Source organism: Emys orbicularis, chromosome 25 (assembly GCF_028017835.1).
Source record: "Emys orbicularis isolate rEmyOrb1 chromosome 25, rEmyOrb1.hap1, whole genome shotgun sequence".
NCBI lineage: Eukaryota > Metazoa > Chordata > Testudines > Emydidae > Emys > Emys orbicularis.
This window is the reverse complement of record NC_088707.1, coordinates 5,048,122-5,074,004: the sequence shown is the minus strand read 5'-3', so window position 1 is coordinate 5,074,004 and position 25,883 is coordinate 5,048,122. Positions and strand designations below refer to the sequence as shown.

General features: G+C 53.2%; 1 protein-coding gene across 1 annotated transcript in view; it reads right to left on the bottom strand.

Moving 5' to 3' along the window:
* Nucleotides 1-7,149: 7,149 nt before the first annotated feature.
* GPR179 (G protein-coupled receptor 179) overlaps nucleotides 7,150-25,883 on the bottom strand; it is a 31,673-nt gene continuing 12,939 nt past the window's right edge. The window contains 10 exon segments of the mRNA XM_065422481.1: nucleotides 7,150-7,247; nucleotides 7,250-10,292; nucleotides 11,767-11,913; nucleotides 13,300-13,405; nucleotides 14,897-15,035; nucleotides 16,464-16,702; nucleotides 18,614-18,723; nucleotides 20,762-20,830; nucleotides 22,111-22,340; nucleotides 24,099-24,201. Coding sequence (XP_065278553.1) covers nucleotides 7,150-7,247; nucleotides 7,250-10,292; nucleotides 11,767-11,913; nucleotides 13,300-13,405; nucleotides 14,897-15,035; nucleotides 16,464-16,702; nucleotides 18,614-18,723; nucleotides 20,762-20,830; nucleotides 22,111-22,340; nucleotides 24,099-24,201 — 4,284 coding nt within the window.

The following is a 25,883-nucleotide window of genomic DNA, read 5'->3' as shown; positions in this document are numbered from 1 at the left end:
GCAGCCCCACTTTCCCAGTAGGACAGCCTGAGTCATCTGAAAACGTTCAGAAAAGGGCAACTAAAATGAGTAGGGGTTTGGAACGGGTCCCATATGAGGAGAGATTAGAGGCTAGGACTTTTCAGCTTGGAAAAGAGGAGACTAAAGGGGGATTTGATAGAGGTCTATAAAATCATGAGTGATGTGGAGAAAGTGAATAAGGAAAAGTTATTTACTTGTTCCCATAATATAAGAACTAGCAGCCACCAAATGAAATTAATGGGCAGCAGGTTTAAAACAAATAAAAGGAAGTAGTTCTTCACACAGCGCACAGTCAACCTGTGGAACTCCTTGCCTGAGGAGGTTGTGAAGGCTAGGACTATAACAGGGTTTAAAAGAGAACTAGATAAATTAATGGAGGTTAAGTCCATTAATGGCTATTAACCAGGATGGGTAAGGAATGGTGTCCCTAGCCTCTGTTTGTCAGAGGGTGGAGATGGATGGCAGGAGAGAGATCACTTGCTCATTGCCTTTTAGGTTCACTCCCTCTGGGGCACCTGGCATTGGCCACTGTCGGTAGACAGGATACTGGGCTGGATGGACCTTTGGTCTGACCCAGTACGGCCATTCTTATGTTACCTTTGCCTCACTCTTGTCTCCCTGTGAGAGAAGTAAAAGGCTCCCCACCAGCTCCGGTTAGCTCCTGCTCCCCTCCTTGGGCTGTTCATGTAGCTCCTCCCTCCCTTTTTGCTTTGAGTTGGCATTCTGCTTGCAAGGGCTGCCTTGGGGACCAGCGTCCCCCTTGCTCTGCCTGTGTGAAGGTAGCAGAGCAGCCTGGCTGGGGTGTTCTGTTTAGTGAATAGAATCATAGAATCTCAGGGTTGGAAGGGATCTCAGGAGGTCACCTAGTCCAACCCCCTGCTCAAAGCAGGACCAATCCCCAGACAGATTTTTACCCCAGTTCCCTAAATGGCCCCCTCAAGGATTGAACTCACAACCCTGGGTTTAGCAGCCCAATGCTCAAACCACTGAGCTATCCCTAGAAATAGAAGCTACCCTGTCACCCACCCTGGGAGAGTAGCAAAGTACTGGCTTCGTGGCTTAAACCAGCTAAGTCTCCAGCGTCCTAGTTGGCTTTCCGAAGGAGAGGGTGATGAGCAAATGACTTGAATGAGGTCACAAGCTGCAGCACTAGCTAGAATACCGCTGGCTCCTAGTCCTCAGAGCAATCCCAGTATGGATGTAGCTGCGTTTTGAAACTGGCATACGTTCGCAGATCGAGGAACGATGCCCACACCTACTGGGAATACAGCGTTCTTAGAAACTGACCATGTCCTATTTTACTTTAGCACTCGGCCCCGTGGTGGCAGGTGCTGCCCCAGAGAGCTTGCAACCTAAAGCCAGTTTTGTTGGCTTAGAAATAGAAACATTTCTTACAAATGCGTAAGTGCCCCTCCTGATTTCTCAGTGGCGTGAACCTAAGGCAGGAGACCCTCCATTTTCTTCAGTCTCCCAGGTTTTCCCAGAGTGCAGGGTTTGGAAAGTGCCTACCCCACAGATTACATGTTTGGTCTCTTGGGGGAGAAGCCAAGGGTGCTTTCTTGACCTGTCCTCAGACTCATTCCTTTTGCTCTTACTAACAATACAGCTGTTCATGTTTTAGCAGATGCCAGAACCCTTGTCTGTTACTCGGCCCTCTTCAGGAGGCCATGTGCAGTGGGATTTGAGAGCATTATTCCTTCTGCCTCAGAGGAGAGTTGATCCCATCTGTTCCATATGGAGCCTGCAGTAAGAGACTCTTAATTACTTATTCTTAAATATCTCCTGCGAGTGGAGTATTTCTAAAATCTCAGCCAAGGCCTCCCTCTCGCCATTGGGAGCAAAGCCAGCAATGGAACCTCTTTAAGAATCCCTTGATTTTTTAACCCAAATCCCCCAAAAGAGCATCTTCTAAACAGAGCTTTCAGAGGATAGTCAACCCATGGGCTCAGGGCTTATAGGGAAATCTCTCTACAGCCCCAGCCCCACAGGCTGGGAGGGGACCGGCTACCTAAGAAAAATTACAGTTTCAGACCCGTTTTGAGGCTGTGCTGACCAAAGCTGCTGGTCTAGTCTGTACGATACAAAACCAGACCCAAGTGCCTTCCCTGCTCTGGTTTTTGGTTAAGAATCCGTAGCGTGTGGGCTCTGAGTGAAAAGTGCCCATTCCTTTCTTACTGGAGTCGTTGAACGGGTTTGTGCTCGTCAGGGGAAAGACTGTGCTGGCCGTCAACCCTAACAGGGCAGTTCATAGAATCATAGAATATCAGGGTTGGAAGGGACCTGAGGTGGTCATCTAGTCCAACCCCCTGCTCAAAGCAGGACCAATCCCCAAATGGCCCCCTCAAGGATTGAACTCACAACCCTGGGTTTAGCAGGCCAATGCTCAAACCACTGAGCTATCCCTCCCCCCCGGGTTAAACAGACCCTGCAAGTTTCACGTGTGTGCGCCTTGCGTAATCCTGTAGTGTCTCTTCCATTAACATTATTTAGCACCTAGAGGCCCCAACCCAGCTGAAGGCTGCACTGTACAAACACTGTCTGTCCTGGAGTGCTTAATCTAAGTAGACAAGACAAAGGGTGAGAGGGGAAGTGACTTACTCAAGAGGCCAGTGGCAGAGTCAGGGATAGCCCCCTGATCTCCAGTCCCATGCTCTACTCACTAGACTGTGCGCCCTCTCTCCAGTACCATGTTTTCTCGTACAGAGAGAGACACTTGCACCAAAGTGCCAGTCAGCAGAAGCACAGTTGCTTCTCTGTGTGACCTTCCGCCCACTTGAACCCACGCCTAGTGAAAGGACGGTGTTAAATTCTGTATGGCCTGCAGTGAAGGCTGGGTATGCAAAACTTTCCGTAACTGGAGGAACAGCACTGGGGAAAGTTACGCAGACCAGCTTGTCAAGCGATGCACTGCTTGGGCCTATAAGGAAATCAAGGATTCCATAATCCCTGAGCCACAGCTTCAGCGACACCAGAGTCTTGAGAGAGAAGCGATGGGAAAACCCCAGCAATAAATCACAGCCAGTAGTTCTGCGTGTGGATATAGATAACTCTCTTTATTCTCTGTATGTACATTTTCTTACACAATCGGATGATCTCGTGTGACATTCAGCGCTGAAACAGTCACGGACGCTACGGCATTGCTACTCCCTACGGACACAGTGAAAGTAAAGGATGGGAGGGGAGAGGAGACAAATCCTGGGCCAAAGCCACGCGATGGGGGACGAAGCTAAAACATTCACTTTTGCTGTCTCTGATCTCACTGCTCCCATCTGAACGGGACCGGTGGCAGAGGTAACGAATACTGGGAAACTACTGTCCCGAGCAGCCTTGACTTGTGGAGAGAAGGGGAAAGGGACAAGATCAAGTTGGTAGAACTGGCATCTCTCTCACAGCGCTTTCTCTGTAAGGGTCTCAGACCTATGCTACCTGGGCACCGAACCACTGCTGGATGGAGCTTGGAGCTGGGTGGGGACCTCTAAAGCTGGCCCGGGCTGTTCTCCCCACATTTCTTTCCTCATGGGGAAAGCTTTCCTTTGTATTTCTCTTTCTGTCCATGGTCAATAATTGTCCCACGGTCAATCTGCCGCTGCCCACGTCAGACACCGCGTTTCCTCCCGTGGAAGGTTCCAGGGGGAGGAAGTTGCGTGCACCTTCCGTTGTACAATTCCCACGTTTTAAGGAGTGGGGAGAGCCAGCAAACGTTGGTCGTGGGGAGAACGAGGCACTGTCTAGAGCCAGGCACGGGGTGGGCAGGTAGGCCCTTCTGCTGACGCACCTTGGTCCTTGCCCAGCAGCACTTCTGCTCTCCTGACTAGGGCCTAAGGACCCGCTACATTGATCCATGCTGCTCAGGTTCCCAGCACATGCCCTCCTCTGCACAGGGGCCCTTATTCGGGCTGCTGCAGCATTAGGCCTTTTTGGGGACTGGGCTTCCAGCAGGCATAACATCTCCCAACTCCACCCAAAAATGGGTGGAGGGTGGCGGGGGTAGGGTGGGGACAGGACAATAAAGGCATCCAGGAAAACACACTTCTCTGTGTAGTCTAAAAGTGAAGGCTCGCTATTCTTGACAGTGAAAACACTGTTGATGAAAGTGATTACCCTTCCTGGAAAGGCTTGGTTGCCTTCTGTGCCAGAAAGCTGAATCGTAGCCCTAGGCGTGTTTGCACAGGGTGTGATCACACAGATGCGCACAGTAACCAGTAATGACAGTGCTTTGGAAAGTTAGTGGCATTGTTAGTTAAGACAATAAACACCCTTAAGTTGGAGTTCCCATGACAGTGGTGTAACAGGGCAGTGTATTTAGCCAGGTGTACTGCTGGTACTGCGGTGACTGATCCCTGGGGTTCGTTAATACTGAGGTTTCTAAAAGCGAAGCATTGGAATGGCCTGAAGGTTAGTTTATTCCCCGGGAAGACATGTGGAGATTTGTGGCAAGAGAAAAGAGAATCACTGACTCACAAATAACATTCAGGCACTGAGCCAGCATCACTGGAACGAAACAAAAATGGCTTGTTTGAGATGCATAAAATTTGTGTGACTGGTTCAGGGCCTTTGTGGGGAATTTAAAAGTAAATTAATTTGAAATCTAGGCAGCAGAGTGACACGGGACTGGAGCGGAACATAAGCAGCAGCTTGTTTATCTTGAGCTTCAGAACCTGAACTAGATCATTGGAGTTACCCTTTGCCAGAATGAAGATGGCAGCAGCATTTGACGAGTAATCAGTTGGGCTGTTGGCAATGACTTGAAAAGCATCTTCCCTTTCCTCCTTGGCCTCATCTTCGCATTGACCTTGTCCCCTTGTTCCCCCTCACTATTACGTTTTGTTTGGCTCTGCACAATAGGCTTTTCATTGACGTTCAGGGTCCGAGCCTGTCAATTGCAGAAGTCTCTCGATACCCGTCGTCTTCAAATCGTAGACTCCAGTTGTGTGCCCAAAGTGCTGCTTATCACGCCAGACACAACTGTTTCCCTGTTGCCTTGTCCTCCCCTGTCTGTGTGTCTGTTTTCTCCACTGGCTAGCTCCCCTCCGTTGCTAAGATTGGTAGCTCTTTGGGGCGAGGAAGACTCCGCGCATGGCACAGTGGAGTCTTGACCCTGACCGGGGCCTCTACCATAATACAAATGTTCAACAACAATAATTTGAAGGTGCTCAGGACCTTGCCGGAGGTGACCTTGGCGGGCTCAGGCCTGGGAGAGAGGGTCAGTGACTTGGGAAAATACAAACCTCAACGTAAGTAGCTCAAGGGAGCAGTAAGATTCCTCAGTTAGACTAAGGATGAGCGGCATTTTGGGTGTAAGGCTTATTGATCCCTCATTGTTTGATTTACCCTCCTGTTTGGGCCCATTGGTTTGCACACCAAGTAGTTCCACGCACTTCCAGACAATCAGCTAACCGAGACAGAGTTGTAAACGTAAACGGAGAATCGTATGATGGACGCCATGCACATCCCTCGTTTCCCCAGAGCTCACGGCTGAGACTTCGTGTTTAGCGAGTTCCAGTTTTAGATGAGCGCGTTGGACGTATGGCCGGTGAAAGTGGGTGAGGCTGGCTTTGAGGATGGTCTTAACGCTTTCCAATGCCACTGGTTTGACAAAGAGGACACTATGGAACCTCGCTACGTGTTGACAGACACAGGATGGAATCTGTAGAGTATCACAGTTGACTTGGGTTTTCAGTGAAGGCAGAAAATTGCAACTGTCCCCTGACAGGAGTGGCCCATAGAGTGTGGTTCGTTTCCACCAAATCAAGGATATTTGCGTCTGGGGTTTTGTCACCCACGCCATCTACTGTCAGTGTAGGATTCAGTCATGTCCTTAATCCCGGTTTGGTGGACACGCAGTAGGCTGCGCTAAGAATTGAAGCCGTCCTTGGTTGAAGCCGCCTTCTCACCTCATCTGCATCCGTTTCCCACCCATATGGAAAAAGCTACTCACAGTCCCATGGGCAGACGTCTGATTTGGTTGGGCTGGGACCCCTGGTTTCCTCTCTCCGTTTTTCTGCTGTTTTGCTTTCGGCTGGGGTGGCGCGGACGGGACTGATGTCTCCTGCCTCCAGCGGACGCGCCTCCGAGGTTTTGCTGGTTTCCACTTCATCCTTTGCGGCCGCCGTTGGAGCCTCTTCCGCTTCCCATGGGCAGATGTCTGCCATCACGCTGCTACCTGTGCTGAGACACCTGGTCACGATGGGCGCCATGCCCACTTCCCAGGGGAGCACATCTGCCATCATGCTATGGCCTTTGCTGAAACCTCTCGGGGGCTTGGGGTCAGGCACGAGGCGATGCAGTGGCTTGTGTCCGGCCTGGCCCATGGGTTTACTTTTTGATTTTTTCGGCTGGGCTGTTGGAGTTTCTGTGACAACTGTGCTGGTTGTTTCCACGGCTGCCTGACTGGGCAAGGCTCCTTCGACGTCCCACGGACATATTTCCGCCTTAGAACTTTCTTTCTCAACCACTTTTGGGTCTAATCCTTCCCAAGGGCAAATATCGGACTTCTTGCTTTCGATGCTGTCAGATTTCCTCGACGAAATTTTGCCCGGGTCAGTTGTTACAGAGGAGTCCTCCCAGGGGCAGATGGACTCTCGCTGGCTGCTTCCTTTCTCCAGCTTTTTAGCTGGGATGTCTCCAGTTCCTCTTGAACCTGTCTCCTCCCCCCGACTTGTGTCCTGTCTTAATTTCCCTTTAGCTGATGGAGCTTTAGACACTTCCCAAGGGCAGATTTCAGCTTTAACGCTGGCTTCAACCTCCTCGCTTTCCCAAGGGCAAACATCTGCCTTTTTGCTCTCCACACTGCCGGATTTCTTTGAAGGGCCTTTGGACGGTTCAAAGCTTTTACTGTCCGTTTTTCCAGAGGATTCCTCCACGCTCAGGCTCTCCCAGGGGCAGATGGATTCTCGCTGGCTGCTTCCCTTCTCCAGCGTTTTAGATGGATCCGCTGCTGCTTTCGAGGTGATGCTCTGGTCGCCTTTGGAGAGACCAACTTTCTCCCGTGTTCCTTTCTCTGGTGGAGTCTCAGCCACCTCCCAGGGGCAGATTTCCGTTTTAACACTGGCTTCAACGTCTGCATTTTCCCAGGGACAAACCTCTGCCTTCTTGCTTTCAGCGCTGTGCGATTTCTTTGAAGCAGCTTTATACAGATCTAGGCTTTGTGTAGCAGGCTTGTCTGAGAGTTCCTCCTTGTCCATACTCTCCCAGGGGCAGACAGATTCTTGCTGGCTGCCCCCCATTTCTAACTTCTTAGTTGGCATATCTCCAGTCTCTCTTGAACCGGCTCTGTAAGCTCCATCGCTATCCTGTTTTACTTTCCCTTTATCCGATGGAGCTTCAGCCGCTTCCCGGGGGCAGATTTCCGTTTGAATGCTGGCTTCAACCTCTGCACTTTCCCATGGACAAACCTCTGCCTTTTTGTTATCAGCACTGTCAGATTTCTTGGAGGCAACTTTAGACAGATCAAAACTTTTGGAAGTTGGTTTTATTGGTGGTTCCTTCGCATCCATGATCTCCCAGGGGCAGATGGATTCTCTCTGGCTGCTCCCCTTCTCCAGTGTTGTAGATGGACCTGTTGCTTTTGACCTGATGCTTTTATCCTCTTTGGAAGCCACACCAACTTTTCTTAATAAAGTTCCTTTCTCTGATGGCGCATCAGCCACCTCCCAGGGGTAGGTTTCAGCGTTAACACTGGCTTCATCCTCCTCCGTTTCCCAGGGACAAACCTCTGCCTTTCTGCTCTCGACGCTGTCAGATTTCTTTGAAGCCCCTTTAGGCAGATCAGTGCTTTTTGTGTCAGGTTTTGCTGACGATTCCTGCACATCCAAGCTCTCCCAGTGGCAGATGGACTCTCGCTGGCTGCTCACCTTGTGCACTGTTTTACATGGACCTGCTGCTGTTTTCAGTGTAGTGCCCTTATCCCCTTTGGAAAGACCCAGTTTATCTCCCGGTTTTATTGTTCCTTTCTCTGATGGAGTTTCAGCCACCTCCCAGGGGTAGGTTTCAGCGTTAACACTGGCTTCGTCCTCCTCCATTTCCCAGGGACAAACCTCTGCTTTTCTGCTCTCGACGCTGTCCGATTTCTTTGAAGCCCCTTTAGGCAGATCAGTGTGTTTTGTGTCAGCTTTCGCTGACAGTTCCTCCATGTCCAAGCTCTCCCAGGGGCAGATGGCCTCTCGCTGGCTGCTTCCCTTCTCCAGTGTTTTGCCTGGACCTGCCGCTGCTTTCAGCGGGATGCTCTTGTCCCCTTTGGGAGCTCTCTCTTTATCCTGTTTCACTGGTGGAGCTTCAGTCGCGTCCACAGGGCAGATTTCATCTTTGACGCTGGTTGTCACCTCTGCGGTTTCCCAGGGGCATGCCTCGGGATTCTTGCTGTCCATCTTGGAGTGACGGGGTGTTTTATCCTCATCCCTGCTCAGGGGTTGTACGGCTCCGCCAGAATCTATGGTCTCCCAGGGACACGTGGATTCCCATTGGCTTCTCACCCTCTCCAGCTTCCTACGTATGATGCCTCCTGTGTCTTTTGAACTCCTCCTTTCTGCTTTGCTGCTTGCTTTGGCTGGCGCCGACCCATCTTGGGGCCCATCTGCTTCTTCCACACTCACCTCCCATGGGCATATTTCAAACATTTTGCTGGCGTCGTTGTTTTGCTGGGGTGGGGTTGTAGTCTCCTCTTCCCAGGGGCAGATGGTGGCTTGTTTACCGATCTTCTGCCTGCTTTCCTCAGGACTTCTGGCTGTGGCCTCTTGCCTTGCCGTCCCACCGAGGGATAGCGTTGAGGTTTCAGCCAGTTTGGGCTTATCGCATCTACTGCCAGCCTCTTTCTCCCTCTGGTTCCCCTCGTCCTCCTTTCTTCTTTTAATGCTGCTCTTCTCCCTTGCCCGGTTAAACGCTTTTATGGCTAACCCTAAACTTTTGAAGGAGCTTTTCTGGGGGGGGATTTTAAGGCTTTGGGCTTTTGCCAGAGAACTGTTTGGTTTCTCAGCACCTCCTGGCTCGCTCGGCTTGTCCGGCTGACTCTGATTGAAAACCTCCTCCTCCGCCAGTTCCCACGGGCATATTTCCGCAGCAAAGGAAGGTACAAACGGCAGCCTGCTGTTCCCAGGCGTGGACGGAGGTTGCCCATTATCTTCTCCCCGCTCTGCCTTCTCTGTCTTTCCTGAAAGCTCCTCCACCTCCCATGGACAGCTGTAGATCAGCGCCCCGGTATCTTTGGAGCCCTGGCCGGGAGCATCTGTGGCAGGCCGCGTGTGCTCCTGAGAGTCCCAGGGGGCAACCTCGCTCCTTTCGAGGCTGTGAGCCAAGCTTTGGTACCTGATGGGTGGTTGCGGCGGTGTTCTCTTGCCGGCAGGGGGCGCCCTCCCCAACAGGTGAGAGCTGTCGACGCTGATGCTTTTTATTGGGCCATACGTGACGTGTTTCTGCGTCTTGCTCTCTGGCGGGCTCACTTCCCCCTCCCAGGGGCAAACGGCGGCCCTGTCAAAGCTGTCTTGCAGGAGGGAGCTCACAGTCCCTTTGGCTACATCGTTGCTCTGCGGCTGCTTCCCTGCCTCCGGGGTCTGCTCAGCGGCCCCCCCGACATCTGCCTGCCCTGAGGATTGCGTTTCAGGAGTGGAAGCTTCCTCCTTCCCCTTCCCCTCCTTTTCTCCAGCTGGTTCGCAGCCGTCTTCCAAATACGCCCGGCTGGTCAACAGCAGGGCCTTCTCTCTGGCGCTCGTGAGGACGCTGAGGGATTTCTGCAAGGGGGAGGGCTTGGGGTGAAGGGGTTTCTTGTCCGCCAACAGGTTGTGGGCACTGACAGACTTGTAGACAAGGGGGGCTGAGTCCAGGGAATCACTGTTGGTTCTCTCGGAGGCTTTCTTGGCCAGCTTTTTCCTCATCAAGGTGTCTAGCAGCGGGGGTTCCTTGCAGACGCTGTCGTGCCTGGGGGGCGAGGAGCCCTCCTTGGGGTCCCGCACGTGGTCGTAGGTGCTGTGGGACTTCCTCAGAGAGAAGGCTTTGTGCTTGGAGGAGTCATCTTTCACCTTCACGCTGGAGCTGCCGGAGTCCAGAAGCCTTCTTTTGTAGGAGCCGGAGCGACTCCCACCGCCACCTCCACCGGAGCTCTCCTTGTCCTCTCTGCTGCACTGCCGAGACACGGACTCTGGTATCTCGGTGATGCGCCTCATAATGGAGCGGCCCAGGCCCTTCTTGGAGCTCCTCTTTTTCTGAAGGTGAGGGTTGTTGGCGGTCATCTTCTTGGTTTTGTGGACCTCCAGCTGCGTGTAAAGCTTTTTTAATTCATCCTACACATTGGGTGGAGTTTGGGAAGGCAGAGGAGAGAGGATAGAAAGAAAGGAGCACCGATAAATATATAAAAACTCTTACTCAATCAAAGTGTAATAACTCGGCTCTGGAGCTAAAACCATAGGCCTCTGCTCCTTGAGTGAAAGGACCGGATCTGTTAGGCCTGGCCGGCTGGTTGGCTACAATTTCTCAAGCTATGTAGAAGAATGGGTGCATGAGACACCCGGAGGGTAGTTCACAATCAAACTCTTCTGTTTTTCAGCCAACATATTAGAATTTATTTTCATCTACCCCAAATTTTCCACAGAAAACGAATCCATTTCCCACCCAGCTCTAGGTATTCTCTGCGAGCCCAGGAATTAACAGCAAGCCCGGTTGCTCCCAGGATGGGCTGACACAGGGGAGCACATACCCTGGAGAGCAATACAGCCTCCCAAAGTGAGATAAGAAATCTGATCCAATCAGGGCTGAGTCATGTTTACTCCACTTCCCCTCCCGTCTCACCAGCCTGAGTTTCTAAGCCCAGGCCTGGGGCTGATTGGGACATCACGGAGCGAATCTTGATTAAACTGGATCATCCGGTTCTTTGAGGGGTGTTTTTTCAGGGGTGGGATTTTCAAAGGGAGGTGCCTAAATCCCATTGGAAGGCTCCTCATTGCCCTTTGTGCCTATGAACCTCTGAAATGTACGTTGTACGTCAGCCTCTGAATTCATTTTCCTTTTTGATCAGGGGTGTAAAATGTGTCTGGATTTCCTCTAGGAGAGGGTTGGAAGGAAGGAGGGGGCGGGGGGTTGGATTGAGCTGGGATACGGCCATCCATTGAACCAGCCCCATCTGTTCATGCCGGATTTTTAAACCCCTGATTAAAAATAATAATAAAGAGCCCCAAGTCCTGGGCACTCACAGGACCTGCTGAAGCCAACTGGCACTGCCGGTGCTCAGCACCTTGGAAAACCAGACTCCTCATTGCTAACTCCTCAAGTTGCAAAGGGAAAAACCCTCCACTTGTGACCCTCCCTCCCCCCGCAGCGCTGCGTGCCTGGGTCTTCAGCAAGGCAGACAGAGCCCACAGGCCAGTGGGGTGACTCCTGTGAGTAAGGGCTGACGGATCAGGCCCTGAGACAGGTGTGAACTTGGCACCCCACCCCCATTTCAATTGAGTGTTGACTCTGGAGACTAACGACGACGATGTAGATGTCAGCCTTATTAACTGCTTTGCTACTGACTGTCCCACGGATTGCTGCTGGAGCACAGGTAAAGCAGCCCCTGTTTCCACCCCCTGTCCCATGCTCACGGAGGGATGTCACCCCTCACTCGAGGAGGGAAGGGAGATCCACAAAAGCCCCAGGGCAGGTATAACCCTCGCCACCCCTTTTTGGTTTGCTTCAGGAGAAAGACTGCAAAAGGCAACTCTTACTCTGCACAGTTCTGTATAGCTAGCGTCAAAAGAAGGTCCTGAGTGTGCCACCCACCCGAATGTCATCGGGGTCAAGACTGTGCTCGCTCCAGGCCGACGTGATGCTGTTGTTCAGGTAGGAGCCCGAGCGCCGCAGGTCCAGCTCGTCCTCGTAGACCTCCGCCGCGATCTCCTCCCGCAGGGGTGATTTGGCATGCAAGAACTGGGGGAAGAGAGCGGTGGCACAGATTGAAGCCCTTGCTGCTTGCAGGCTGGGGTTGTCAGGGCAGCTTAGAGAGTTTGGCCCGCAAATGCACCTATCTCCTCTTGGACGCCTTTGCAAATCCGGGAGCCATCTTGCCTATCTTTCTCCTTAATGACCTAGGGCTTGTCTTCACTGCAGTTATACCCGGAGCATCGCCCCTCGCTCGAGTCCCATCCGCACACGTGAACGCTTCTCCCGAGCGTGGTGGGTCTATTAACATCAGTTGCCCGGCCTTAGAGAGGGAATAGGCTACAGCGCGAGTGAGCGCAACTCAGCTGCTAACACGGCCTCTCTGGAGTGTGGACGCGGGCTAGCGCTGCTTGACTGCCGCTGATCCTCCAGTACCTTCCCACAATTCCCCCCGGGCACCCCAGAGAGGACAGAAAAGTTGCCCCGCAATTGAGCGGGAAAGAATTTGTAGAGCGGCTCAGCCTGCTGAAGCCCAAAGACCCCCGCGATACACCCCCTGGGAGTCTTAACACGACAACGTGAGTGTGCACAACACCAGTGTGGACACAGCCGCTGGGGTGCTGGCATGTGGCCGCGCTCCCTTGAGAGGAGCTACCTAGGTGTAGATAATTGGAGTGAACTCTGCGGTGAAGACAGACGCCTCCTGTCACCCCCCCCATGTCCTCGGCCTGCAGTAGAACGTAGACCCTGGCTTCGCTGCAGCTTTGCGCCAGTTAACCAGCGTGGTTGGCACTAAACACATCAGTCACTCAGATACTAGCCAGGGCAGCTAATGGTGCGTCGCCCCTGCTGGAGGCTTTGGTACCCTGTTTTTTTGCTGCACTCCTGAATGGTACCTGATTTGGCTGGCCCGCCTTCCTCCCAGCTCTCTCTGCAGTCGCATAACCCAGAATGCATTGCCCACCACTGCAATACATGCAAGCCCTCAAGGCACTATCTACCCCTTGCCAGCTCTGTACCACTACCCCAGCCCTGGGCAGAGGGGGCACCGCAGGGCAGGCTGGAGGAGGGAAGGGGTGTGGCTGGGATTGACGTCTCCCCCTGCAAAGCCCCATGGGGCAGTCATTGCTGCATCGTCCCCTACAGCTTCTGAATCAGGGAGGTACAAATTGCCCCCCTGTTGTCTCAGACTGTGCAAGGACGAATCTGCCACTCTATTTCCAATGCTGCAGCATCTGCCAATGGTTATCCCTTGCAGGCCGCTCAGTTCACAGGGAGCAGGCAGGCTGCTTAGCTTGTTAGGGATGGCTCTGGATGCTTGTAAAGGATTTAAATAGGGGACTCTACCCCAAAGGTAACTGGGAGGGGAAAGCAGGATTGTGTTTTCAGCCTCGGGGAGAGCAATGCCGGGGGAAGAGGCCGGAGGCGGGTTACCTTGGGGATGAAGAGCAGCGCCAGCGTCATGGTGATGGTGACGTGCGTGTGAATAAAGAACAGCAGCAGCGTCCAGTCGGGGTGCAGCGAGGGAACCATCACAAACCTAGACGGGGGTGCGGGGGAGGTAATTTACCGAGGGCCGGACTTGGTCTTTCTTCCCCACGGCCTTGGGGAATAAAATCTTACCCGCACATTTGCAAAAGGGGCTGGGGGCTAAAGGCCCAGTGATGGCCGCCAGGAGGCTGGGAAACGACCCAGGCACTCTATTGGACTTTGGATCCATGGAGAGGCACCACATAAAAGCTTTGGGCCAGATCCCCTTTGCTCTGCCCCTTCCTTGCGCAGCCAGTGACACTGCCTTTGTTCAGGGGCCTGATTCACCTCTCCTGGACACTGGTGTAAGTCACTGACACCAGGGGCTTTACATGGATGTAACACAGCTGGGGGGGCGGGAATCGGTCCCAATGGGCGTTTGGCCCAAGAAAAGCCTGATTAAAGACGAATAAAGTCCCCAGCATTTGGCCCATCTAATTAAATTATCCCGCCCCTTTGCTGGGCAAGGTGGGGGTGCCGTCCCAAAGTATTCAGGTGACGTCCCCAAAACAAGAACCCCTCCCCAGCGGTTGCTTGCTGTCCTGCTAGTTGGTGCATACGTACATTCTGCATTTACCTATCAGAATAACCCCTCACTCTTATCTAGCAGTGTTCATCTGTAGATCTCAAAGTGCTTTACAATGGTCAGTCCCATTATCCCCATTTTACGGATGGGGAAACTGAGGCACAGAGCAAGGCTGTGACTTGCCGAACATCACCCCACAAACCAGTTGCAGAGCCAGGAATAGAAGCCAGGTCTCCTGACTGCCGCTCCAGGGTGCTACCCGCTAGGCAACGCTGCCGGTCTCCTTAGGTACTAACACTCTCAGGGGTGGACCTCTCTGAGCTTTACCAAAGTGGTAAGCATTATTCTCCAGGATGTGCTGCCGGGGGTGGGAAACTGAGGCACGGAGTGATTAAAGTGAGAGAGCGAGTCAGTGACTAGAACCCAGGATTCCTCGGACTTCCACTCTCCTCCGGCCTCTGAACGACTCTCCCTCCTGCTGGGAACAGAACCGAGGCATCCCGAACCCCCTCCCCTGCTCTAAGCACTAGGCCCCATTGTGGGGCGTTGGTGGGACAGTGCAGGGAGCGTCACTGGTCCTGTTCTACACTGTTGGGGATCTCACTCTGCAGTGCTGGTTCATGGGCTGGGGATCTTGCTGTTGCGCCTCAACTGTCTGGTGTCCTTGGAGCTGAGCTGGGAGATCAGAAGAGGAGGAGGAAAGGGCAGCCGGTTGAGGCGACCTGGTTTTGAATGAGCTCAAGCTCCCGCTTACACTTGACCTGCCCCCGTGACCGCCAGCTACAGCGCAAGCCTCAGCGGGTGTGCAAAATCTAGGTCCGGCCCTGGCGGGAGAGGGGAACGGGATGGCTGACACGTGAGTCTCCAGCTCCCTTTCTAGCTGAACTGGACTGAGCTGTGGGGCACCCTGGGCAGAGACAGCCCCAGGTCCTGCAGCCAAAGGGAACCTCCGGCAGGGCGATTCCCCATCCCCACCTGACAACGTGGAAGGCTGCAGAGATGATCATCTCGTTGTGCAGGGCGATGCCCATGTAGCGAGGCTCGTGGAAGGCGGAGGGCACCATCCGGGTGGCGTAGCACAAGAAGCTGCCCCAGAGTAAGAAGAGCATCTCAGCTGCCAGGAGAAAAAGAGAGATGAGCAATAAAGGTCAGGGGCCGTTGCTCTAGGACATTCAGTTTTTTATATCGCGAAGCCATGCTCCGTGGCACGCAGGTGGCAGCCGGTTGATGGTCTAGTTAAGGCGAGCTAGCTGGCATGAACTCTCTGTTAGGAGGGCAGCCTTCTTCCGTGCCCATCCTCCAAGCACTTCTCTGCCTAGAGCCAGAATGGCCTGTATGCCGCAAGCCCTCAATGGTGGCCAAGTGGAACAGATTGATTGCGGGGCAGGATCGCTGTGGCTCTGACGGCAGCGTTGTGATCCCCAGAACCACGGCACATGATTAGAGTCGTCAGGACCAGGAAGGGAAAGAGGGGCAGCCCTGGAGACCTGCCTGGATAGCCCCTCTGTTTTGTTTTATTTGCCCCTCTCTGCATCCGTGGAGGGAAACCCGCAAGAGAGACCAGGAGGGGAAGCCCATGTGTTACGTTATGCAATAAGTACAATAGCAGCTGCTCCTTTGCTTCTGCCGCAGATCCCAGCCATTGTGCATTCGAGCCCGCGCCTCCCCATCAGTGCCCGGTGCGGGACGTCGCCATGTTGCTGAGGCAGGTGGGGGAGCCTGAAAGGAGGCCTGCCACAGCACCTCCACAGCACAGCGGGTGGCGTGGAGGACCAACAGCAGAGGGGTCTCCCATGAGGGCCGTCTCAGCGCTAACGCGCGGCCTTTCGTTATTAGCCAGGCACATTTCCAGGGGCCATTCTGACCCTCCTCACCACGGGCCAGGTCCTGCCACTCTCGCTCTCTCAAGTGGTACCTTAAAGCAGGAATAATCCCGCTTGTGTCAACGGGGCCACTTGGGGAGCGGGGTAAGCGTCGGTATGAAAACCCGGCCTCGTGTGATTTACATTGAACCTGCTTGGGGCTTTCCTGCCTCCTCGCTGAGAATTGCTCTGGGCCAGAACTGGTCGCAGTGGATGTGTCTACACTGCACACTAAGCTTGGGTTCTGACTCCGGTTTGAGCCCAAGCCCGCACTTCTGTCCACACACAAATCAGTCTGACCCAGGTCAGCAAGTGCTCAGGACCCAAGACCTAGGACCCTGCTAGGTGGGGTGGCTCAGAGTCCAAGCCCTGCTGAGACTTGGGTCCAAGCCCTGTCGTTTTGCAATGTGGACGCAGTTCAAGCCACAGACTCGAGTCAGAAGGACGTGTTAGCAATTGTAAACCCAGGTTTACACTGCAGTGTGGGATTGGAAACACCGAGTCCACAAGCCTGGGTCCTACAGACAAGCCCACTGAGTCTCTTAAGCACCTTGCCCCATTTGGGGGCTCTGTATCTTTAGACCTTTGTAGACTCTGGGACAATGACGTCTCTGGGCAAACTGAAGGCTCCCTCCCCTCCCTCTCTTGTGATGTCCGAAGCTTCGGACGGAGGGTCTCACCCACAACCATCATGTAGTCCCACCGGTCGTGGTCGCAGATGTAGAACTGGAGCCCCTTGGCGGTCTGGGAGCGGATCACCAGCGGGATGTTCTTCTCGATGTTCTCCAACATCCCCACCGTCCAGGCGGCCAGGAACCAGAGCACCAAGAGCAGGATCAGCCCCAGCATCTTCAGCACCCGCCCGCTGGTCATGTAGGGCATTCGCTGGGCCGAGCGGGAGAGAAACACCTTCAGGACCCTGCAGGACAGAGAGGGAGGAGGTGACTCTAGCATCCCCCTGGGCCTTTCCTTCGACGGCCAGCGGATGGCGGACTTAGGACTTCAAGGGGTCCCTTTGCGCCGGGTGGCTTTCACCCTCAGCCTCTCGTTGCATCTTGTCTGCGCCGTCGCGCCGCTAAAAGGAAAGCCCACCTGCTAGAAGGGGATTACAATATGACTGATCTCCGCTCCGAGGCCATGCAGGTGTACAGTAACTCCTCACTTAACGTTGTTCTGTTCCTGAAAAATGCGACTTTAAGTGAAACGATGTTAAGCGAATACCAATTTCCCTATACGAATTAATGTAAATGGGGGGGGTTAGGTTCCAGGGAAATTTTTTTGCCAGACAAAAGGCATCATATACATTTTAAACAATTGTAAACAAGCAATTTAATAGAGGTATAAGTTTTAAACAATTTTAAAGAAACAATTTAATATTACAATCATCACTGCTGAGTATGAAGCTTGGTTGAGGTGGTGGAGTCAGAGAGTGGAAGAGGGTGGATTGTCCGGCTGCTGTTCTTACAAGCACAGGCACTGACTTTGCCAGGGGCAGGGGGCTCAACCCTCGGCCCATCTACTCCACCCCTTCCCCTAAGCCCTCACCCTTGACCCCCCTCTTCTCCCCCTCCCCCTCCTCCCCCTTTACTTCGCACGCTGCGTCCTCGCTTCTCCCCCCTCCCTCCTGCCTCCTAAACGCAGCAAGCCAGCTGATTGCCGCGGGCAGGAGGCGGGGGGAGGACGGGGAAGGTGCTGATCCGCGGGGTCTGCCGGCGGGCAGGAGGCGCTGTGGGGATGGGGGGGGGGGCTAGGGAGACTGCCAGCTGTGAAGAAAGCAGGCAGCCAAACAACGAAAGAGAGGAGCATTGCACAACTTTAAATGAGCATGTTCCCTAATTGATCAGCAACGTAACAACAAAACAACGTTAACCGGGACGACTTTAAGTGAGGAGTTACTGTAACTGCAAACTAGCATGGGGCTGTGAGTTCAACAGCGAGATTGTAAACCCCTTGGGTGGGGGACTGCCTTTTTGTTCTGTGTTTGTACAGCACCTGGCACATTGGGGGCCAGGCGGCTCCTGGGTGCTACGATATACGAAACAAAATGACCCTCTCTTGTATGGAGCAAGATCTGCCCGTATGCCTATAGACCGACATTGGGCCTGGGTGAATTATGGCTTTTAATTGAAGCCATGTTGCTAGTATATGTGATAAGCCCAAAGCACGTGACCCGAAAGAAGGAGATCCTGAGAAAGTCAGGTGGTTTGTGTTAGATCTGTGTGAACCTTCAGATACCGGCATGATCTTATTTAAAGTTTGGGTTGAGGCAAGAAAAAGAAAAATACGGTTAATTGGGTACATAAGGATGGCCATATTGGGTCAGACCAAAGGTCTATCAAGCCCAGTATCCTGTCTTCCAACAGTGGCCAGTGCCAGGTGCCCCAGAGGGAGTGAACCGAACAGGTAATGATCAAGTGATCTCTCTCCTGCCATCCATCTCCACCCTCTGACAAACAGAGGCTAGGGACACCATTCCTTACCCATCCTGGCTAATAGCCATTAATGGACTTAACCTGCATGAATTTATCTAGTTCTCTTTTAAACCCTGTTATAGTCCTAGCCTTCACAACCTCCTCAGGCAAGGAGTTCCACAGGTTGACTGTGCGCTGTGTGAAGAAGAACTTCCTTTTATTTGTTTTAAACCTGCTGCCCATTAAGATCTGCTCTAGAAATTATTTCTGGGGCAGTCCTATGGCCTGTGTCAGATGGGAGGTGAGACTGGTTGTTCACAATGGTCCCTTTTTGGCTTTGGAGTCTATGAAACAGCTGCTTGTGGGAGGGCTGGTAGAAGGAGGTGCTGTCTGGTGGGTCATTGCCCTGGCTGCGTTACCGGTAGAGCTTGAGGGTGATGGTCCCGTAGACGATGGCAAACCCAAGCATGCGCACCCAGCGCAGGACGATGCAGCGGAAAATGCTCGGCTTGAAGTACAGGATAAACACCTGGACAGAAAGGAGAGAGGGGGTGACTCTAGGGCAGCTCAGATCTCTGTTTGGGGAAGCTGAGAGGGCCTTGCTGCTCCGACTTCCCCAGCTTGGACTGCATCTGAGATTTGGGTCCTAGGTCTCGTTTGCACCTGTGGAGATTTTGAGACTGCTCTGGCAGCATTTTGGGGCATTATAATGGGTGTCAGTGATGTTAATAGCCACATTGAGGCCCTGGGACGCCGCCAGTGCGGTGGAAAAAGGGGGTTTGGGCTCATCTAGACTCGGACAAAAGTTGTGTTGTTGGATTGGGTTAGCTACCAAGTTCTAACAAAACATCTTTTATCTTCGTCTAGATAGAGCCTTAGTCTAAATGTGAATTAGGCCCGACGTCTTCTGTGCAGTGTTGTGCGTCAGAACCCTAGCATGATTCACAGAAGGGGCTGGATGTTTATAGGGATAATGGGAATTCTAGAGCTAGCAAATACTAACCAAACCAAGGCTAGCAAATACTAACCAAATACTAAACTAAGTAACTCCCCTCTGCCCCCTTATTTTGGGAGCGAGGGTACGTACGTGTGAGAAATTTGCTGAAAAACGCGAGGATCAATTACTTTGGAAAAGACTCACTCCCCTTCCCTGGTGCTTCCTTGAAAGGCAGAAGCTGTAAATCTTGCAGGACAGAGAGAGGATTAAGATCATTTAATTTAATTCCGGTGACCGAAAAGGGATTTGAGTTCCTGAGAAGGATGATCTCACGGGAGCTGGTGGCCGGGCCAGCAAAATTAGCCATCAGCGTAGTTGCCCTCACACCCTGTTGGATGGCAGATCTTTCGCTGCTCCTGGCCTGGAGGAGGAACCCCGGATCCTGGATCCACACTCTCCATCCGCCTTTTGTACACCGTCGGCGGCTTCCTGTCCCTCAGCTGCGTGCGAACCTGCCACGGACTCTTGTGTGCCGAAGGGAAGAGGATGATCCTTGGGGATCTGAAGGTGCTGGGTCTCCTCTTGTCCCCCCTCCCCCAGGCAGGGGCACTGTGACCTATCCCAGGGGCTGGGGTGCCCTGTGATCAGCTTTGAGCTACGTCCGGGGAGGTGGGGAGAAAGGCAGCTTGGCTGGATCACGCCCAGCTCTCAGGGGAGAAGAACATCAGGAACACACAGGGCTGGTCTTCCTTTGAGCTAGCTACTGCCTCTCGGGGAGGTGGCTTCTCCCAGCAACGTAGATCGTGTCTACACCGAAGCGGCGCCGCTGTAGCATTTGAAGTGTAGGCAGTGTACCCTCCGGCTAGCGAACTCTGGGTGTGAAATGTGCCACTGGACCCAAACCCTCACATGGTCTTTCCTAGCTACCGTGGGGCCTATCAGGGGACCATGTGATGTTGTCTACCAATAGACAAGCTCCCCACCCCAGAGAACTAGGGTCCCGTGGGACAGCAGGAGCAGAGCCAATCCCCGGGGAGGAGGGGGCAGTACATGTCTATGCTCTTGTGCAGTTGAGGACTCCTCTCTGCCTAGGAATTTACACAGTTCCATGCGCATCACTCTGCTACCTGACGGCTCTTACTAGATACTAGAGACACTCAAGTACGTGCAAGGCCTTGAAACATGGTTCTAGCCTCTGACTCCTCTGCTGGATGATGGATCTGTGGGAGGGCCTGGCAGGTAGACTCAGGGTACGTCCGGTGGTATAATTTCCAGCCGGGGTAGATGGATCTGTGCTAGCTCTGATCAAGCCAGTGCACTAAAAATAGCCGCGTAGCTGTGCTGGCGTGTGCAGTGGGACGGGTTAACTGCCCAGCGCGTGCCTTCATTGGGATTCCTGGAGTGAATCCATCCCCAGTGTAACTCTATTGGCTGGATTTGGCCCCCTGGGGTCTCTCTGTCCTGGCTAGAGTCAAAGGTACCATGGCACAAGGAGATCACCAGACAGGAAGGTCTGAGAAGAGGGAAAGCACTGAACCTTCTTCTATCCGGCCCAGGCTCCTTCAAGAGTCAGGGTGCTCTCGGGGCAAGGGACGGAGTGCTGACCACCCAGTGCAAGCCAGATACTTACAGGGAAGTAGAGAAGCAGAGATCCAAAGAGGATGGTCTCCAGCAGGATAACTCCTGATGCCCGGATCCTCTAGGGAAACAAAGAGAGAGAGACACACACATGTGGTAGAGAATCCATGTGCTGGGGGAACAGACCAAGCAAGCATATGCTGCCAATGTGGAGGATGGATCTGCAGGGGAGCTGAATGCAGAGAAGGTATTTCCTGAATGTGCCCCTACTTGGAGGGGGGGAAATGCTCCACATCCCCTTACTGCAGCCCCCCAAAATCCAGCTCCCTGGGCATGGGCACCCCTCTCTAATAAAACTAATATATAGAGAGTCTAGACCTGGGCTGTTGAAATAATCCCATTGGAAAAAGCGGTGGCTTGAAAGTGGAGTTAATCCAGTGTGCCAGGTGAGACTGTGCACCAGCAGGAGGTGCCCTTGTCAATGGAAACGAACAGGAGCAGGTGGAAACCTTGCTCTTGCCAGGTGAAGATTTTTATTTTAAATGAAAATGGACGGGGCAGGCGGGAAACCAAGCTGCTAACAATAATACTTTGCCGCCTCTAGTGCCTTCCGGATGAGGCCCTTAAAGCAGTTCACAAACAATTAGGATGCCCCCCCCGCCTTCCCCCCATGACTGAAGCAGTTAAATATCACCCTGTTTTCCATATGGGGAAACTGAGGCACAGAGCAGGGAAAGCGACCTGTCCAGGTTCTGGGGCAGCACTGGGAAGAGAACTGAGGTCACCTGGCTTCTCATCCTCTGCTTAGCACTCCTCAGCTCCGGAGCACTGGAGGGGAAATCGACCCCTGGGTAGGGCACCAGTACAAGGCTTAAGCAGTGCTTTCTTGGGACTTAAGGTGTGTATAGAGGTTGTGCTGGTCCCCTGCCCATTGCACACAGCCAGCTGACCCTCCCAGGCCCCACTGAGGCAGGAGAGTCAATAGCATCCCCCCAGTTCACAGAGGTTGAAGCAACGTTTTCTGAAGCGGCCTCTGATTTTGGCTACCTCCCTTGTATGGGTGTCCAGCTGGAGACATTCAAGACCTGATTTACAGAGGGGTGCGCCGGGGCACCCCCCTGCTCCAGGGGCTCGGAGCTGAGGAGGCTCCAGAAAACGGAGGCACCTAAACCAGAGACCCCGGCAAACGTTTCCCTGGGTGAGGTGGGCTCTGAGCCGGGCTTAGCATCCTGCTTTCCTCTCTCTCCAAGGATACCGCAGAGAACTTGCACCAGGTCTCGGAGGCTCCACAATATGGCCCCGAGGTGCTGCAGAGGGGAGAACCAGGTTCTTTTGAGTCCCCTGTAGCAGAAAAGTCCCCGTAGTAAAAGTGCATTCCTCGGTGACCGCCGCATGCCTTGCCTTGCTCATTCGAAAGTGGTAGGAGACCAGCATGCTGAGAAAGACGGCCAGCATGCAGAAGGCCTGGAAAGAGAGGACGGCAGCCCGCAGGGACCAATCCTCCTGGATCAAACACGGGGTGTCGTCCACGCACGTCACGCATCCTTCCTTGCAGGGCCGGCACTCGAGCAAGGTCCCAGAGTCCACGGCTCCGTACTGCCCTGCGTACTGGGATGAGCTTTCCTGTGGGCCTGCAGGGGTGAAGAGGAGGCGCGCGGGAAGGTTAAAATGCCATCGCGACTCTGCACAGCCTTTGATTTCTCTCCTCCCACAAAACAGATTCACGTGACCGGTCCTCAGCCTGATCAGAGCTGGCGCTAGGGGTAAGCAGACTAAGCAATCGCTTATGACCCCGAGCAGCTCAAGGGGGCCCCCTATTCGCTTTTTATTATGTGTTGCGGGGTGGGGGGAGCAAAAACATTCCTGTTTACGGCACCCAATGGGCTAGCACTGCCTCTGGGCCTGATTCTCTGCTGCCCCGCGCCACACACTGTCATCTATACCAGCGCAGCGTAGGTAGCACCCTCTTTGCGCTGGTATCGATGATAGCCCAAGGTGCAGAGCCATCATTGGGACGCTCTTCTGTCTCGCTAGGCCTGGTCTAGAGCCAGAGCTGCATCAGTTGAACTCTGGTTCCCAAACTGGGGGTTCACGAAATGTTACAGGGGGTTCTCAGGAAAAAATTCCCTAGTGGCGGCCAGAGCTGTCCCTAGGGACCCCGGGCAGCACGGGACCAGCAGCCCGGAGCCCCTGGACTTCCAAGAGCTAAGCAGATCAAAGCAAGCGTATCTATCACACTGAGGAGATTTAAACTTCAAGGCTCCTTATACGAAATGGAAAGGGAGGTGGATATTTTTTGCTGTTTTTAAAATTAAATAGGCAGCTAGTATTGTTTATAAAATTATTATGAAGAACAAGTTTAAGCTTTGTTGTAATGTGCGTTGTTTGCCTGGACTGCTCAAGACCTGAATGCTTGTGTAGGAGGAACTCTTTGAGTTGGCTTCTTAAATACCTTCCTGCTGTTTCACATCTGATACTCCTTAATGAAACATAGGAGCCTTGTCTTATACAGGCTTAGTCAAAGTGATACAAGCTATGAAAGTGAGGTCTTGGAAGAGTGTTGCCCTTTTCATAATGTAATAAAAATACTGTAATGATAAATAGTAATTAATAATAAATAGTGTGTAATAAGCATGTCATAAAAACAAATTTTATATTTCCAAGATCACTGCTTTTATAATTTATACTCGGGTAAAGGAGAAAATATTCATTTTTAGGAGAGGGTTCGCGAGACTTGACATTTTAGTGGAAGGGGTTCACAGGTTGTTAAAGGTTGGGAACCACTGGTTTAACTCAAGGTGTGACATAAACTGGCTCAACCAAGTAGGGTTAATCTGGGCCCTGTGATTTCCAGTCCCACCCATCCCTGTCCGCCGATGAAGGGTATTTTCCTGTACTGGGCGGGCGATCGGGGCAAGGTTAAGGCAAAGCAGGGCACAGATCAGCCCCAAGGGTCCAAACCCATGGATGCATTTCCAGATGGTGGATCTGCGGCATCTGGGAATGGGAGCCCTTTGGAGAGGCCAGGTGCTTAGAATGCTCGGAGATGGCGGGGGGGCGCTGTGGAGTCGCAGAACTGGGACGCTAGAGAGGAAGGAGGGTGCAATGGTTAAAGCACCAGCCGTGGCTATGGGAGACCAGGCTTCAGCTCCCCGCTCAGCCTCCGACGTTCTGCGCAACCGTGGGCAAGTCACTTAGCTTCAGCTCCGCCGCTGGGAAACGGGGGAGGGGTGTTGGGGAGGTGCTCGCATGCTATGGGGCCGGTCGCTAGAAGAGCCAAGTACCAAGCTTTGGCTCTGCATTGTGGATGCAGCGCCAGGAAAGAGCCACGCCCAGCCACCCAGAGGAGATGCTCCGGCTGGGGTAGGCCAGGCAGGGTTACCACCTACCGGACCGGCCAGCACCGGAGGCCCTGCTTGCGCCGTAGAAGCCCGGCTTGCACAGGCAGAGGTATCTTCCGAGGACGAAGCCGCGGCTTTCCTGCGGGACACACTAAACAAAACATGCCACATGTGAGTGACACGGATCCCCTTCTCCGGGGGGAACCTGGAGCCTCAATGGGAATGTTTGGCCTCTCCCTGACCCCTCCCGGGCAGGAATCTAGATGGCTTCCTTCGGTATGACTGTACCTGGAGGGGTTCCCTCCCCCCGCCCCCGCTCAGTTCAGTCCCCCCGTCCCTTTCAGTTTATTTCTGGAAGCCAGTGGTTAAACATTTAAGAATTAAAGGCAAAAGCCTGATGTTCAAATCCCCTCCTAAAACCTAAATGGACGCGTAAGGCTGCCAAGCGCTAATCCCGCTACCGCGAGGGCAAAAGCCGGGCGCGGGCAGCCTGCAAAGAGCTTCCCAGTTAATGCCGGGGACGTCGAGATCCCACACCGGAGGCCAGATGCCAATGGAGAAATGGGACAGATTGCATGCGAGGCCTAGAACAGGGAGCAGGGCAGGAGTGGAGACCAGATCTCAGTCGAGGCCTCTATGGTCATAAGGGGAAGCACAAGCTTTGTATGCTAATTTGCACATTGCTCATGCAGGACCAGTGGCTATGCAGGAAGGGGGCAGCAGCTGGCCCATGGGTGGAAGTGGGGTGGAGCCGAATAACCATGTGGTGAGTATGGGGAGATGCAATCCCCCAGGGGAGCCAGAAACAGACCAAGGAAACTGATAGCTAGTGGGGGCTAGGGAGACAAGGAGCCACCATGCTCATTAATGCTCTTGGGGGATGTCTCTGAGCCGGGTCGTGGTGGCAAAGATCACGCTAACGGAGGCAGGATTATTACCCTTGGCTCTGTTAGCCCATCCCGTTCGCCTGTCCTCCCTCCGCCATCCCATCCCTCTCATTTTGCTCCTGGATGCCTTGAAAACTGCCCCCTTCCCCTCCTGGTCTTGTATGCGAATTCCATGATTTCCGCCGACCAGAGTGCATTAACCCTGCAAACTTCAGCAGCGCTCCAGTAATTCAAAGGCAGCCTTTTAATTACACACAGAGAGAGCCGTGTGTCCCTGGTATTTACCCAGCATGGGAGAGAGGGGAGCAAAAAGAGAAGCAGGACGAGGCAAGATTCGTTAATTAACAAAGCCGGCCGCACTTCCTTTCTATTTATTTTTTAATGGATAATTACATCAAAAGGGGCGTGGGGTGGGATCTTGCTGCGGTTGTCATTTAAAATTGCCCTGGAGGCTGCAGGAGATCTGATTGGACATTAGATCCCAAGCGCTGAACCTCCTAATCCCCAAATGATTAAAGCAACCATCTCGATCCCCATCCCGCGCCTGCTTGGAGAAGCTGCTGCTTTCCTCTCTCCCTGCTGAGCAGAGGGGACATGCCAGGGCTGCCAGGATGGGTATTAGAGAGGTGAATGCTCAATGTGATGGCTAAGAGACACTGCCAAGTACATTAAGCCCCGAAATGTGACCTACATTAACATGGTTATAATCTGGTATCTCGATCTATCTAATCATCCAGGCATTTATACGGCACTCAGCCCTAGGGGATGGGGAGGAAAACAGCGCACGCTAATGATGCTAAAATATCTGGATTCCAGACAAATGGGATGTTCAAAGGAAGCTGGGGGCCTGACTCCCTTAAACGCCTTTGAGATCTCCAGGCTGCATTCTTGCCACACCACAACGAAGCAGCCTATTTTTGTAGGACCTACAGGAAAAGTCACACTT